The 17,850-nt window shown below is 36.0% G+C and overlaps 1 protein-coding gene across 1 annotated transcript in view; it reads right to left on the reverse strand.

Annotated features, from left to right (window-relative positions):
• CDS1 (CDP-diacylglycerol synthase (phosphatidate cytidylyltransferase) 1) overlaps positions 1-17,850 on the reverse strand; it is a 56,789-nt gene that overhangs the window by 4,532 nt on the left and 34,407 nt on the right. Inside the window, exons 6-12 of the mRNA XM_014545990.1 lie at positions 15,398-15,456; positions 13,641-13,723; positions 10,593-10,680; positions 8,663-8,731; positions 6,664-6,816; positions 4,885-5,004; positions 2,335-2,438 (exon numbers count right to left, since the gene is read on the reverse strand). Of these exons, the coding sequence (XP_014401476.1) occupies positions 2,335-2,438; positions 4,885-5,004; positions 6,664-6,816; positions 8,663-8,731; positions 10,593-10,680; positions 13,641-13,723; positions 15,398-15,456 (676 nt within the window). The remainder of the gene's footprint in view (positions 1-2,334; positions 2,439-4,884; positions 5,005-6,663; positions 6,817-8,662; positions 8,732-10,592; positions 10,681-13,640; positions 13,724-15,397; positions 15,457-17,850) is intronic.

Raw genomic sequence — 17,850 nt, forward strand, 5'->3', positions numbered from 1 at the left:
AAAAGAAAAGAAGCCCTGACTTGCATCAGTGGTTAGTGTGGCTGCCTGTTTACCAAGGGGTCTCAGGTTCGATTCCCGGTCAAGGGCATGTACCCGGGTTGCAGGTTCCATCTCTGGCCCTGGTCGGGGCATGTACGGGAGGAAGCCAATTGATGTGTCTCTCTCACACTGATGTTTCTCTCTCCCTTCCTCCCTTTCACTCTCTCTCTCTCAAAAAAAAAAGAAAGAGAGAGAGAAAAGAAAACACACTTTTGCTAAAAGGATAAAGGAATGCTAAAAGTAAAAGGAGGGACAAAGAAATTCTGTGCAAACACTAACCAAAAGAAGGCCGATGTAGCTATTCTAATATCCAACAAAATAGGCTTTAAGCAAGAAGTACATAAAGATGGACATTATATAACATTATATAATGACATTAGGAGTGATTCAACAGGGAGATATGATAACCCTAAATGTGTATATACTTAATACAACCTCAAAATATATAAAGCAACAAATGACAGAATTAAAAAGAGCATTAGGTAAATTTACAATCATGGTGGGAGATTTTGACAAAGCTCTCTCTTTGTAACTGATAGAATAAGTGAACAGAGGGAAAAAAAATCAGTACAGAAGATTCAGAAGATTAAGCTAAACTTCACCCAAATGATGTATACAACATGCCCACCAGAAACTGCAGAAGGTGCATTCACTTCGTATGCGCACGGGACATGTACCTGAATAGACAATACACTGGGGCATAAAGCAAGTCTCAACAGATGTTAAATATTGAAATAATAAACAGTATGTTTTCTGACCATAGTGGAATTAAAGCAAAATCAATAAAAAAAAAATCAGTACAGAAGATGCAGAAGATTAAGCTAAACTTCACCCAAATGATGTACACAACATGCCCACCAGAAACTGCAGAAGGCACATTCACTTCGTATGCGCACGGGACATGTACCTGAATAGACAATACACTGAGGCATAAAGCAAGTCTCAACAAATGTTAAATATTGAAATAATAAACAGTATGTTTTCTGACCATAGTGGAATTAAAGCAAAATCAATAAAGGAAGGAGAATGAGAAAATCTCCATTTGTTTGGAAAACGAATCAGTACACCTATAAATAATCCACTGGTCAAAGACGATATAATATTGGAAATCAGAAAACATTTGTGATGGAGTAATGAAAATAAAAATATAACATATAAGATGGGAACTTAAGCAGTACTTAAAAGGAGATTTGTAATCTTAGGTGAATATATTAGACTAGTAGGCTGAAAATCAATAATGTAAGCTTTATCTCAAGAAGCTTAAGAATAGCAAATTAAACCTAAAGAAAGATAAAGGATGAGAATAAACAGCAATGAAATAGAAAACAAAGTTAACAATGCCAGAATTTGATTCTTTGAAAAGATTAATGAGATAGATAAACTAACAAGATTACTCAAGAAAAACATAAATTCCTAACAAGATAACACAAGGAAAATAAGTGCTAATAAAAAATTCTCATGCTGCTATGGGTATATATTTAAAATGGGTATGTATTTAGGAACCTATAAATATGAGTTTCAACTTCAAATAACTCTATGAAGGAAATACATGTTTTCTATAGCTTACCCACTAGGAGAGACCATGGAAAATAAGGCTAACATGTGGGGTAGGTTTCACACCCCAAATGGGCATTTTGAGGCAGAACCAAAACATTAAGGTTTAAAAAGAAGAATAAGCCACCCTATATAAAACAGCAACACCCTCCACTCACCCCACCCCACACAACCACTCACCCCTGGCTTGTTTTATTTTTCTCTGTGGCACTTATAACCACCTAAACGAGCTATATTTATTTGTTTACTGTCCACTTCTGCCCCTTCTCCTTCCAACTCCCCAGTAAGAATGCAAACTCTGAGGCAGGGACTTGGTTTGTTTTTTTCTCAGCTACATTCGTACCAAGAACATTTCCCAACATGTAACAATAATTGGTAAACTGGATGAATTATGTCCTCCTGTGTAATTTTTTGTATTCACTATCATTGCCTTACCCACAACCAAGAAATTAAATCTCTGATGTTCCAATCCAGGACCATCCATACTGAGTGGATTTTAACTTGGCCCTTTAAAGACCACAATATGTACTATTGTTTATTTCAGTTCAAATCTACATAAACTAATAAAAATGTAAGCACGCTGCTCAGGGGTACGGTGTGACACAGCTCCAGGGGCCGCCGTGCCCTTTGATATTATAGGTTACCACCGGCAGAAAAGCAACTCGGTCAAACCAATGCCTATGGAAACGAGAACTTCAAGAAACCAAGTATGAAAACATTTTTTTTTTAATCTAAAAGTACCTTATAAAACTTGTGATGTAGACATGCACAAACGTTGCCATCAAGTACTGACAATCAAATCTGTCCATTATCCCGCCATGTCCAGGAATGGTGTTTGCAAAATCCTTCCAAAACAAACCAAGAGATTAGCCAATTTTCAAAAAAATTTTGTCATAAAATTCCTATCTAAAGATGTTTCTGGAATCACGGACACTAAGGAAAATACTTTACTATTAGATTGTCACACTAAATACAAACTTAGAACATGTGCAACAGATCAAAAACACATCTTTTGCATATATACCCATGTTAGAACATTACTGAATTGACCAGCAATATTAAAATAATACTCATTAAATATTAGTTAATTCTAGCACTAACTTTTTTTAGTTAAGAAAACTTTTTCCATATCAAAAGTATCAACTATTACTAGTCTAATATTTTTACAAACTGCTTTTCCGATCAAAACTATTTTGGGAGCTATTTTAGTATTGTTGACCGATGTACACATGGTTCTAACTCATATTTATCCTAATAGTTCTTACTCTGAAATAAACATTTTACTACTATGATAAATATTTCTTCTTCTTTTTTTTAGATTGTCACACTAAATACAAACTTAGAACATGTGCAACAGGTCAAAAACACATCTTTTGCATAAATACCCATGTTAGAACATTACTCAATTGACCAGCAATATTAAAATAATACTCATTAAATATTAGTTAATTCTAGCACTAACTTTTTTTAGTTAAGAAAACTTTTTCCATATCAAAAGTATCAACTATTACTAGTCTAATATTTTGACTACTTTTCCGATTAAGCAAAACTATTTTGGGAGCTATTTTAGTATTGTTGACTGATGTGCACATGGTTCTAACTCATATTTATCCTAATAGTTCTTACTCTGAAATAAACATTTTACTACTATGATAAATATTTCTTCTTCTTTTTTTAAGTGTTTCGGTAAAAGGAAAGTAAAAATAGTTCATTTGGGACACATTAGTCAATTGAATTGCGGGGATGGTTAGTAAGCCTCTGCAAATTGACTGGACAGATATATCCCCATCTCCCAGTGCCTGGAAATGGCTATGACTAATTCCTCTTCTCATTCACTCAGGCAACCTATAAGCATCTAAAATGCAACAGCAATTACAGCCTTTTGGACAGGCAAAAAATTCTCCGTAGTCAACAGGAAACCCTGGGTTGGAGACTATTACAGAAAATGCCATTCCAAATATAACACATCTCTGTGTAAAACAATTCTTTGGTTAATTTTTGCCAACACATTTCCTTCCATCTCTTCCCTACTAACCGCAGCACAAGACAGCCATGGTAACTCAGCTCTGCTCCGCTGCGTGCAGCCGTCACTGGACACTAGCCATGCACGGCTGCTGCGGGTTCTGTGTGGACCTGTGTTATCTCCCATAGTGGGTGCTGAGCATTTTGAGAACAGGGACAACATCATACACACTTTTGTATATTGCATCCCACTTAACATACCATCTGCCCCATGGCAAATCCTCACTGAGTTAGTTCATTTCCCTGGCTTATGGGGCCCGCCGTGGTCTGACTCCACCAACCGCTGCAATGTGATCAGCCACACACACTATTCAAAGAGGCTAAGCGCCTCCCCTTTTTGCACTCGCTGGGGTCTCTTCCTTAGATGTCTCTGCAGGCCTCCTCCTCCTCTTCTCAGATTGCTGCTCAAATGCCACCCCCTCAGAGAGGCCTGCCAGCTCTCACTTCTAATGGCACCATATTCCATCTTAACTTGGTGAAGCCATGAGAGGAGAGCTGAGAGAAGAGGGCAAATGTACAGGGTGTCCCCCAAAAATGCGTACACACTTTGAATAATTATTAATTCCGATGGGTTAAATTTGAAAAGAAAGAAGCATCAATTGAGCTATTAGCTGTTAAAATGTGGATACATTTTGGGGGGACACCCTATGTGTCACTTTATGAGAATCTAACTTAAAACATAGGGATGATTTTAAGTATCTGGGACAGGGATCAGCAAACTATGTCCCACAGACCAAATCCAGCCACTGTTTTTGTAACTTTATTAACTTGATTTACAAAATAAATAACATGCCCACTCATTGACACATTGTCCGCCAGGCTTGCCCACAATGATGGCCAAGTTCAGAGTTGAGTAGTTAGGGTGTGATGAACAACCACAGGATTTTACAGAAGTTAGCTGACTCCTGATGGAGCAGAATGCATGGTTACATATTCAAAGGCTGCCCTGTCTGTCCCTGAAGTGAGACTGTGGCAGGACACTCATCTTCAGACGATTCATGCTGGATTCTTGGCCGAGCACTTGAAGGACCAAGATTCTGTGTTGTCCCCAATTAAGTAACACATGCCATTTCTATAGAAGGGGCTGACATGACATGGCTCGACCAAAACCCAACAAGAAAGAATACACTCAAATCAACCAGGAAGTATTTCTGTGAGGCCTGAAACCAATAGTTTTTGCTCGAGGGCTTAATGTAGGAGACCCATAGAGAACTGAATTTCAACTGTATTACATTCTCTGATATTGTAACAAAGAACCTAAACACACACCTTGATTTTGAAAGCTCTTTTGAATCCGCTGGCAAAGAAGCCTCCAAAGGGGCCAATCAAAGATGCAAATGTTGACAGAGCAACGCTGTGGATCTGGAAAGGGTACAAGCTCACTCTTTCCTACGGAGGAAAACAAGAGGCAGGGGTGGGGCTAAAATTGGAGTTGAGCATGTCACCTAAACTAAGAATATGACATAATAATACTTCAAAACATATGCCACATTTTTGTTAATTTCACAAACTTTCAGGCTCATGGGAGAAAAATACACGGTAAGCTCTCCTTATCAGCCTCTCCTAGCCGCACTCTTGTGCCCTCTGCATGCATACTGACAGTGCCTGGCACACCAAAACCTTGCAGCCAACAGGCTACTTTCTAGTTCATCTAGAAATTTCTACAACACTTGAGCTGTAGACTTACCAAGAATCAGCTGAGTTAATTTCGGAATTTGTTTTTTACCAGTAGTACTTTGTTTTTTTGTAATTATATAATGTATTTTAAATTTTGAATTTTATTTTGCTTTATAACTTTGTATGACAGAGTGAGGGTAAAGCTGGTCTTTCTATTAATAGTAAACTAAATGATGTGGAAACACATGAAAATAAGTTGCTTTAAAAATATACCAAAATGTGCATCAGCAAGACGTTTATAAAAGATTTATGGAGATCATAAAAATTGAGAATTCTGCAAATTGTTTCATAAATTCTAAGTTCTTGTTCCAAATTTCTTTTCTTGCTCTGCTTTAAACTAAAACTACAAACTATACACAGTGCAGAGCTGGTGTGGCTTCACAACCATCATTGAGAGCACCAATCTTAATCAAAGATTGGCAGTTCAGATCTTTGCAGATAAGAGATGGCTTGGACATTGGAAAAATTCTTGGAATCCATGTATTGAGCACTCAGGAGAGAAATAAATTATTCTCTAAAGTTAAGGACTTTAGTTAAAAAATAATATGATTCAGATATATGCATATACACGTGTGTAGACACACAATTATTTGATTCCCCAGTTTAAGTAACCACCTCTGGTTTCGATGGCACATATCAGCAGGTTCTGCTGGACAGCATGGCACAGCCTGCAGTGTAAGACCGCAGGTTGCCTTAAATGGCAGGAGTGCACTTCTGGAAGGGAAACTGGTTTTTAGAAGCAGCAGTTTTCTCTGCTAGTAAAGGTCCCCTGAAAAATCAAGGAAACTCTGAGCTGGTGAATTTTAATTAATTTTTAAATTTAGGCAATTCATGCCCTGGCTGGTTTGGCTCAGTAGATAGAGCATCGGCCTGTAGACTGAAAGGTCCAGGCTTCGATTCCAGGCAAGTGCACATGCCCGGGTTGTGCGCTCAATCCCCAGTAGGGGGCATGCTGGAGGCAGCTGATCAGTGATTCTCTTCATCAATGATGTTTCTATCTCCCTCTCCCTATTTCTCTGAAATCAATAAAAATAAATTTTAAAAAATTTAGCCAATTCATGCCAATTACATGTGAAACTTATTGTAACTCATCCAATTTTCAGAAATCTATGGAATATTTTTCAATGTTTCAAAACAAATACAAGATAAATTATAGCATCAGTATTCAAACCATTAGGCAAGTAAACCCCTAAAAAACAATAAGTTTATGACAGTAATGTTCACTTTATGTTCAAGAAAGGGAGATTACAAAGGGCTAGAATACATTATTGATGCTAAGCAGACAGTGAAACCACTTCTGTATCATAGAAATCAATTTCTTACAAAAATCTTACTCTTTGGGATAGAGGACCTTACCCACATTTATCTTACCCGTCTCAGCACCGCCTTCAGAAAGGGAGGAAGTGAATAACTCTGAAGCTGGAAAAGTTCCGAGGGTTCACATTCTGTAACGAAGGAGTTTACATCGCTTCTGTATTCCACCGGACAGACAAAGTACTGGTACTTGGATAACACGTAGGCAGCCTGAATAACAAAGCAGGAGTTCATGAAACACTGAATGAAAGATTGATTGTGTGTGTGTGTGTGTGTGTTGTGTCAGCAGAACAGCCAGAGTAGATGCCAAAGTTTCTTTGTATTCACATTCTGCTATGTATTCTCAAAGCTCGATGGTCAAAACTGACCCAATCAAAGACTTTGAAAAGCCATTGGAAAACCAAAGGCCTTTTGGAAATCAAAGAGATGATCTCTATGTGACCACAATAGAAACAAGGAAGGGGAAGGAGAAAAAGAAGCTGATTTAAACATTTAAACAAGCATTTCAACAAGGTTTCACTTTTCTAAAGTACACATAATTAATGTTAGCAGATGCTAGTAATTAAGGTATGGGAGAGTACAGGACTGAAGTTCTTTGAATAAATGTTATATTAATTTCATCAATTAATAAATAACCAGTGATTTAAAATTACAAAAAAAAATACAGATGAAAAACACCATTGTTAACCAACCCAGAAAACTTTGACTAAACTATTCTTTCCTTGACCACAGCACTGTAATTTTAATATAGCTTTTCTCAGTCATGGGAGAAGATACATAAAATGAAATATTTTAAATTGAAATTGTTAGACAACAGTTTATTCTCTTTTCTTTTGCAGCCATTCACCCCATTATACTGCTCAAGAATGATTAAGAGAAGTGCAAATTAACACTAGGAATGTTAATAAACTGATTTTGCTCCTAACCAGTTTCCTCAAAATTATATATTAGAAAATATATAATGTCCCTTTTCATTACTTTTGCCATGCATTACCTTCTTACAGGGTAGCTGTTTATTTTCTTCTAATGATATGCTATTCTTATACTATTTCTAAATTAGTCTTTAATAATACCAAATTCTTATAGTGCTATTTAACTTAGTAATTCCTGCTTCATAATGTATAAACATCAGACAGGGTCAGTTCCCTTTTCATCATTCTGTTTATGAGTTACTATCTCATCAGTACTCTACAGTATGCAGAGTATACAACATAAACACTGATTGGATTAGTTTTGCCAGATCCTATTGGAATTTTCATTGAGAATGAACTAAACTTGCAGATTAAACAGAGGAATGGTTTTCCCATCCAGGAACCTGATACTTTTCATTTATTTGTATATTTGCTCTCTCTCATGTTGTTTCTAGTCACTGTATATTTGGCTGTGGAATGTATTCTAGAACTGTTAGGGACTACACTTTTAAAAAATTAAACCTCCTAACTATTTTTTAATATATTTACCTTATATCTAGCCATTTTACTATATCTTTACTGCTTCTTATGAGATAACTTTTAATTAAAAAAACCTACATTCCATAACTATAAAGTAATTTTTAAAACATTAACAAGACTCATTATTCATGGCTAAAAGCAAACAATTATTTTTAACAACCTTTTCCTGCATGTTGGGCTCACGGCAGTAAGCACTTGCTAAGCCAAGTAGCAGCATGTGTAAGGAAGGCAAGGCTCTTCAACATCATTTGTATTTTCTGCTTTTACTCAAGGCCACCACCTGTCCCAGAACCTGTGTCCCAACAAGGCAGAACAGCTGTTCGAAACTGCCAAACACAACAGAGGGCCTCAAGGCCTCCACGTACACCAGGGGGGAGTTGGCCTGGTAAGGGGCTGGGACATAGATGTTGAATAAGCTCCCCAGGTGATTCCGATATGAAGCCAGGATGAGAGCTACTGGGGTACAGAATAGATTATGCCTGGTGGGTTTCAATAAATACAGTATTAGCCCTTTGCAGTTTAATTCTTTTAGGTTTAGGATAGACTGATACACTTGCTACCATTTTTCAAAATAGAAATAAAATAGAAATCTTAGTAAAACTCACAATGAATCCAAACACGACTGTGGAAAAGAAACCGCCAATAAATCCTTCCCAAGTCTTTTTAGGAGATAGCTAGAAAAGGCCAAATAAAATAAAAGAGAGTTACTGTACTCCCAAAACACACAATACATATGCAAGCTCTGTTCGATGAATTCCCATACATCTCTCCTTGGAATGGCTTTGCCACCCTTTCCCCTTCATTCCATGATCCCAATTTATTTATGCAAATTTCTCTAATAGTATGTAATATATATTGGGCCCTCAAACATTGGACACACACCAAAAATAGGTGAGCATAACTAAACATGGACATCGCAGCCCACCAGATTCCCACGTATTCCCAAGAGGCCATGCAAATGGCAAAATGGTCCACAGCCCCAGATATAGTATTTACTCCCCAAGTATTCACGTATCCTTCTCTCTCTGGTCACAACCTTGTCTGTCTCCACGAAGAAAGGACCACGCTGTGCTTCTAAGAACAGATACTGTTTGTTTCAGATTAGAGCTACTGCTTCCCAGTCCACGAGGCGCTCAGGGGGAGGAATGTGGAAGTCGGTGGTGCAGGAGGGGAGATTCAGGAGGGGCCTGCGTTAACTGCCTGAGCTGCCCTGCAAAGGAAGGACTGATGTTTGGGGCGCTGTCATCAGGTCACTGATGGCTTCTGTGATGACCCTTTCAGTGGAACAACAGGGACAGGAGCCAACAAATATCCCAGGGAAGCTTCTGCAGACGGAAACGGGTGATAGCTAAGCTGCACGAGCTGTTTACGGGCCTCTTGTTGTGATGGTCATAAAGCTCAAAGCCAAGAGGGTTGGCACAAATAACCGGTTTCTTGACATATCTGACAATAGCGAAGGGGCAGATGTCTACCTTCTCGTAGGATAATTCGGTATTATCATCATGCAGTGCGAGTTGACTCAAATTCAAAAATGCCCGCTGATTAGTTCAAAGATAGCCACCAAATTGAATTGTTCCACAGCATATTGACTTAGGGGTGAACTTAATTCCATCTGCATATATTATGCAACTAATCCAGCCCAGGAAGCTCACTAGCACTCGTTCTAAGTCAGACAGTGAATCTTCTGCAGGCGTACAGCCTCTCTGAAGACGTCCTCAGCCCATCACTTCTAGCTGGTCCAGGAGCCTTGAACACTTAATCACTTGCCTGTGTGCTGAACAGCTTTAGAAACCTGAGGAAAATACATGGCTTGCTTGTATCCCTAAGGCTCAGCCTGACACCCTGTGTTGGACCGCTGCTCTGTGGGGGAGAATTTATGGAGGGTTTTAAAGGCCAAGGTCTGCTCTTCCATGAAGAACTGCTTTGTTTCTTTTTTCCTCAACACGGGAACTTATAACTTAATTCATTTCCTTCTTTGCCTCCACTGACTGTAAAGAGAAGCAGCTCTAAGGCAAAACGACATGGCCTGCTCTCGAGTCCATTCCTTTCCCTTATTCTAACCTTTCCTCATACTTACATTATCAGTGTTTTATTTAGGGCCTCAATTTTTTTTTTTTTTAGTTTGGGTGTAAAAGTCTTACAATGGACATGAGTATGTGAAGATGGTGTAATGAACACTTTCAAAAAGTTTGGTGAAGGAGGGGGCGGGTCAGACAGCTGGGGGAGCAGAGGCAAGGAGAACCACATCACTGAGAGAAGAAACCAGCAGAAAGGAGAAATGAGCCTTCATGGGAGAAAGGATAACCGATGGTGTCGGGCCCTCAGTGAGGAGCCAACAGAACAGTTGAAGAACCAGACAGCACCCTCGGGAAACATGCTCGCTGCCCTGAGTGCAGCCAAGGAGGGTTGAAGGCCCTTGGAAATCAAAAAAGAAAAACAAACAAACAAAAGAAATTAAAAAATGGGTAACAGCACTAAGTCCCCAGTGGCTAATCTTTAAGATTAGGGTAGTGGCTTGTGATATTTTATAATTACCTTAATTAATGGAGTTCTCCCAAAAAAAAATCCAAAAAGGTAAGCAGTTATGTCATTGCAGATAACACTTGATATTGGAACAAGGAACCTTTAAAAAAAAAAAAAGTCAGCAAAAACAAGTTCATATGATTAAGTGACAAGTATTTTATACAGCTTATGACTCACAATGAATCAATATAATAACTCTTGGAATTACCCTTCAGACTAGTCCAGAACATAACACTTGCCGAAACATTATTAGAAACATTAAATATTAACCACATTTGCCTGCTTAGCAATTAAGCAGATCAAAATCTATAAATAAATTAACATAGTGGGAAAATATTGCTAAGGAATATACTAAATAATCAATTTAATTTTAATATTAAATAATGAATTTCTATAGCTATGGATTTTCAAATTTCATTTTTATGAGGAACAAATTATAATAGTATAAAAAATTTTTAAAAATATTTTCAGAGAGGAAGGGAGAGGAGAGAGAAATAGGGATGAGAAAAAGTTTTTTAAAAAGCCACCTTTCAAAATGGAATGAGTCATTTGGTTTAGATAGAGTATAATCTGAAAAATTTATACTAAGCTCTTAATACAAATTGTCTTTCAGGAAAAATTATCAATTTTAATTCTATCTTAGCCTAAAATTGCATTAAACCCTACTAATTATACAGAAACTATTAATTTCATAATTTAAGTTTGTATATGGAAGACAATCTTAAAATGATGTTAATTGTACACACATAACACCAACTCCTTGGCTAAAAATCATGAAGCTGTCATGGGAATAATTTATTTTCACAAAACCAACTGTAAAAGATTTTAATTAATGAGTGCTTTTTTAAATGTGGGGAAATTATGGTCAGATTTCTTAAAATCTTTTTTTCTCCACTCTATTTTTAACTAATAATTTTTATAATTTTAAGCTAATACTATTTTATTTTTATTATTTTATTTTTGAAAAATCTTTATTGTTGAAAGTATTACATATGTCCCCACCCCCACCCCCTTGAAACTAATTTTTAACTTACAAAAATGCTTTCTGAATGGGCAAGCCACTGCTATATAGCGAGTAATTTCATACATTTGAAATCCAGACACCTGCTCCTATACATGGGCAGGGTATGTACCACTTTCACTAGAGAAAGTGCTTTGCCAGCACAATGTTGGCAAGCAAACTTTCACGTTCTTTCTGCATCCCATGTAAATAATATGCTCCTTTTAAGAGCGATGCTTTGTAAAAAGTCACATTCAAATAGTAGTCAAGCCTGAAAGTGTAATTAACTGTTTGAAACTTTTATAAGGACTTTATTTTATTTGGAATCTGAATAAGGAATATGCCCAGCTAACATGTTTGTCTTCAGGTGTCAAATAGTAAAATCAACAAAACTCAGTAAGGTATTTTAATGGAATAGAGCAACAACAAATAGTACATTTTAGTAGAAGTTTGTGAGACACTGTTCAATGTGAAAGCACTTTAAAAATGCTATGACATAAGTATAAAGCAGCATAATTCTGAGCCCTTACCATATCATGCCTTCAAACAGATTTTGGATGACAAGATGTGACTGAGTAACTGTTATCAGTAAAGTGACATGAGTCCATGCGAACTGTTAATAGCCCAACAACACAACAGTTAGTGAACACAACTGATCAGTGCAGCCAGGAAGCAAGAGTAACTCTGAAACACACAATTCTAGCATGGTTTTTTGGTTAAATTTTGTAAGAGAAGGTTATACAAAATAAATGTCGTTAGCAAATTATATTCATTTTGGTGCCTACTGGAACCTTAAAACCATGAAAACATTTTAAAAAAGTAATCTTAGTATACAAATGGATTGCTTATTATCCTGAGCTAAATTTATAACCATGTAAAGAATAAACCATAGTCTCGAACCATCGGCTTACAATGATAATAAGAAATGTATGGTGTTGTTATGACATTTAGAGAGGAACATTTTACTCCAGCTGCATTCTGCAGTTATTAAACCTGCTAAACTCTATTTCTTTTTTCAGAGTTCACTATGGTAACTTTTTCCCATAAAGAGTTATTTCTAAATTCAAATGATTCAAACCAGGAGAGATCAACTGCCCTTGAATCCACCTTTTCATACTTGGAAGTTGATCGTCACAGCTCTGTTCAATGGCACGAGTCAATTTCAAATTTCCAAAGGCCTCTGTGTTTCAGTTCCATCCAGCCTGAGAGGTGGCCGTTAGGGACTTTTAGCATCATCAGTATGAGTTGAATGTGAATGAAAAAAAAAGCTCATGTTTCTAGTGTCGTAATTTTGACTGGAATTTATTACTCTTCAAAATTCTTAGATTTTGATTTATTCATAATAAACCTATTTTCTATTTCAGCAAATATTATATAGTGGCTTTGTTTTATTTTATTTTTATCTGCTTAAAAGATCCAATTCTCTTTTACCCTGGCTGCTTAAAAATGCATAAATGATTTTTTTTTCCAATAGGCACCATTTATATTTTCATAGGAGATCCTATTGTTGAAAGTATTACATATGTCCCCACCCCCACCCCCTTGAAACTAATTTTTAACTTACAAAAATGCTTTCTGAATGGGCAAGCCACTGCTATATAGCGAGTAATTTCATACATTTGAAATCCAGACACCTGCTCCTATACATGGGCAGGGTATGTACCACTTTCACTAGAGAAAGTGCTTTGCCAGCACAATGTTGGCAAGCAAACTTTCACGTTCTTTCTGCATCCCATGTAAATAATATGCTCCTTTTAAGAGCGATGCTTTGTAAAAAGTCACATTCAAATAGTAGTCAAGCCTGAAAGTGTAATTAACTGTTTGAAACTTTTATAAGGACTTTATTTTATTTGGAATCTGAATAAGGAATATGCCCAGCTAACATGTTTGTCTTCAGGTGTCAAATAGTAAAATCAACAAAACTCAGTAAGGTATTTTAATGGAATAGAGCAACAACAAATAGTACATTTTAGTAGAAGTTTGTGAGACACTGTTCAATGTGAAAGCGCTTTAAAAATGCTATGACATAAGTATAAAGCAGCATAATTCTGAGCCCTTACCATATCATGCCTTCAAACAGATTTTGGATGACAAGATGTGACTGAGTAACTGTTATCAGTAAAGTGACATGAGTCCATGCGAACTGTTAATAGCCCAACAACACAACAGTTAGTGAACACAACTGATCAGTGCAGCCAGGAAGCAAGAGTAACTCTGAAACACACAATTCTAGCATGGTTTTTTGGTTAAATTTTGTAAGAGAAGGTTATACAAAATAAATGTCGTTAGCAAATTATATTCATTTTGGTGCCTACTGGAACCTTAAAACCATGAAAACATTTTAAAAAAGTAATCTTAGTATACAAATGGATTGCTTATTATCCTGAGCTAAATTTATAACCATGTAAAGAATAAACCATAGTCTCGAACCATCGGCTTACAATGATAATAAGAAATGTATGGTGTTGTTATGACATTTAGAGAGGAACATTTTACTCCAGCTGCATTCTGCAGTTATTAAACCTGCTAAACTCTATTTCTTTTTTCAGAGTTCACTATGGTAACTTTTTCCCATAAAGAGTTATTTCTAAATTCAAATGATTCAAACCAGGAGAGATCAACTGCCCTTGAATCCACCTTTTCATACTTGGAAGTTGATCGTCACAGCTCTGTTCAACGGCACGAGTCAATTTCAAATTTCCAAAGGCCTCTGTGTTTCAGTTCCATCCAGCCTGAGAGGTGGCCGTTAGGGACTTTTAGCATCATCAGTATGAGTTGAATGTGAATGAAAAAAAAAGCTCATGTTTCTAGTGTCGTAATTTTGACTGGAATTTATTACTCTTCAAAATTCTTAGATTTTGATTTATTCATAATAAACCTATTTTCTATTTCAGCAAATATTATATAGTGGCTTTGTTTTATTTTATTTTTATCTGCTTAAAAGATCCAATTCTCTTTTACCCTGGTTGCTTAAAAATGCATAAATGATTTTTTTTTCCAATAGGCACCATTTATATTTTCATAGGAGATCCTATTATTTCTAATTTGTCTTGACGGTTTCTAGATTTTTCATTGAGAATTTTACTCTTTCCCTCTCAAGGTCTCCAGAAATTAGAAATGTAAGAAATATTACAATTTCTCAGCACTAATGCTCAGCAGGTGGTCTTAATGGAGAAAAGCAAAGCATAAAGAATAGAAAATATATCCCAAATCCAAAACAAGATGAATACATAATTTCACAGATTTAAATATTATGTTTTTCATTTTAAGTCTTATAATTAGCTACATTTTAAGAAAATAAGAAAAGTTCATCATACACAGTGATACATTTCATAAAACACTGAACACTGTTCAACGCTAAACTGAATAAAATACCTTAGGCTAAAAAGAATTATGAAATTTTATGACTAACCATAGCTACCAAGAAAATACATGCTTTGGTCCCTTTATACTCAATGAAGAGCAAGTTTCCATAGAGAAATAGGGTAAATATACTTAGCTTCTCAGACTAACTATTCAGAAATCTATGGAAATGTTTCAAATTTCTACCAATTTAGGGAATCCAAATACTTGGTTTTAACTTTATAGCCTTTGAGCATATTTAAAGAAAAAGTTTTTAGAAAATTTTGAAAATGGTTAAAATTTTTAAATCCTCAAAAATGTTTCAACTTCAACCTTTTGTATTTAATAGTCATCCCAAAATGGAAATTTAGGCCTCAAGTAGCAGATTACATTTTATCTTCTCATTACAGAAAAATAATTAAAGGTAAGGGTTTCTATGATGTACAGTGACTACGGAACCATGATTAGTACATACCATGTAAAACTGCAGTCGATAATGTTTCTTCACCAAGCTCAGCACAAACATGCAGAAACCTGCTCAAGAACAAAGACCATGTGCTTGTTGTGCAATTGGTTACCAAGTGTAAGATTCGCTGAGTTCAAACAAGCCAATCTTCTACACCACACCTGTATACTCTATCCACTTACTCATCTGGCGTGTCTCCTACTCTTATATTAAGTATTTTAAGTAAAGGTTTCCTGCTGGAAATGATCTTGTAGTCTCCAAAACGCCTAATATATTCCAATGCATACATTCAATAAATATCCCCGAAGTTAGTTAAGTGAATTCATCTCTTGCTAATAGGTGGACATGGAAAACCAGATCTTAAATTTCAGTTGAATAAAATTAATTTGCTATATCAGTCTACCAAGTGTATGTACAGAATGCTTCAATAATGTAAAATTGAATGCTCTGCATAATGTAAAAATTAAAAATAATTACTATGGTGGCTAACATCTATTGAATACTTGTTATGTTCCAGGCTCTTGTTAAGTATTTTACTAGTATTAACTCATTTAATTCCAACGTCCCTATGATATAGGTACCTTTTATTATGTCAGTTTTACAGATGAAGGAAAATGCGCAAAGGACTTCATTAATTTACTAAGTATCACCGGGCTAAAAAGCATTAAACCCTCAGATCCTAATAATCCTCAAGAATCTGTGGTTCCACAAATCATTACTGGCAAGACTCAGGTTAAGAGTGACTTGAAATTTCTCAGAACCATATGATAATAATTATAGTAAAATATAATGTTCTCAAATAAGATTTACAAACAGCACTAGTGTTTATGTTTATAGTCTTCAAATTTATTACAATGAAGTTTTACTAAATAAAAATTCTACCTAATTAACTGAAATCTAACATATACCAAAATAATGGGAAATCAATCTATATCTATCTATAGATCTATATCTATATCTATACCTATACCTATGCATATACATATACATATTAGGAGAAATAAAGGGGAAAAACACATTAAAAAGTCCAAAAGATGAAATAGAGGGAATTTCAGAAAAGTGGACAATCAAAAATTATTTATTGAGCACTTAAGATGTACCAGACACAAGATACAAAAATTGAATAAGATAGGCATTCCAAGGAGCTCATAATTTAGCTGAAGAGACAGAAAGTATATAGAAATAATAAAGTTTTAAAAATTTACTATTGTGATTAACCAATTCAGTAAACACATGTAGTCCTGAATTTAAAAAACAGACAGTAAAATAGACCCAGGACTAAATAATGGAGCTTACTGACTCAGCCCTCATTCTTTCATGTGGCTGTACTTTTCACTACCCTTACATAACTAATCAAAACACCAAAACGTTTCAAACATCCTTTTAAATAAATTCAGAAGCACACAGCATTGTGTGCCCATAGTCAGACACCAGATTACATCTGAGCTATTTAAAAACGGTTTTAAGTGATTATGCATTGTAGAAACTGTCATGAAAACCAACTTGATTAGCTAAGATTAAAGTTTTCTATCAATCTTCATGGTGAGTTTAAGGTGTAGAATAGCAGCATGGGTATAGTTTTTAACAGTCATTAATTCAAAAGTGACAAGTGGTTTTGCAGATACAATCCTTTGTGAATAGTTATTTGTGACATCTTTCTAAAGAATTCATCAACATCCTTTAAGATAAAAGATATTCAGGATGTTTGGAGAAAAATTATTAATTATGCATCAATTTTTGCTATATGTAATTTTATATGTCCATCAGTTTTCTTGAATTCAAAATGTCACATTAAAGTCTCAAGGGTTTTTAAAAGGAAATCAAAAGAGTTATGTGCCCGGCCAGAATGGCTCAGTGGTTGAGTGTCGACCTATGAACCTGGAGATCACAGTTCAATTCCTGGTCAGAGCACATGCCTGGGTTGCAGGCTTGGTCCCCGGTTGGAGGGGGTGGGGGGGGGGGAATGTGGGAGGCAGCTGATCAATGATTCTCTCTCATTATTGATGTTTCTATCTCTTTCTCCCTCTCCCTTTCTCTTTGAAATCAATAAAAATATTTAAAGAAAAAGGAAAGAGTTAGCCATGCATAAATACAAGCCCCCCCCCCAAATCACCAGTTGGCTGAAGAGATGGTAATGAATATTAGGTATAAACAACTTAAGTGTATTCACCCATCACTCCTAGACATGTAATCACATGGCTGCTCTGTTTCTAGAGAGCCCTGAATCCAAATCACAAAGATCTTTAATTAATATACTAGTATCTAGACCAGCCGTGGGCAAACTACGGCCCGTTTGAAATAAATAAAACTAAAAAAAAAAAAGACCGTACCCTTTTATGTAATGATGTTTACTTTGAATTTATATTAGTTCACACAAACACTCCATCCATGCTTTTGTTCCGGCCCTCCGGTCCAGTTTAAGAACCCATTGTGGCCCTCAAGTCAAAAAGTTTGCCCACCCC

This window comes from Myotis brandtii, unplaced genomic scaffold (assembly GCF_000412655.1).
Source record: "Myotis brandtii unplaced genomic scaffold, ASM41265v1 scaffold424, whole genome shotgun sequence".
NCBI classification, from domain to species: Eukaryota; Metazoa; Chordata; class Mammalia; order Chiroptera; family Vespertilionidae; genus Myotis; species Myotis brandtii.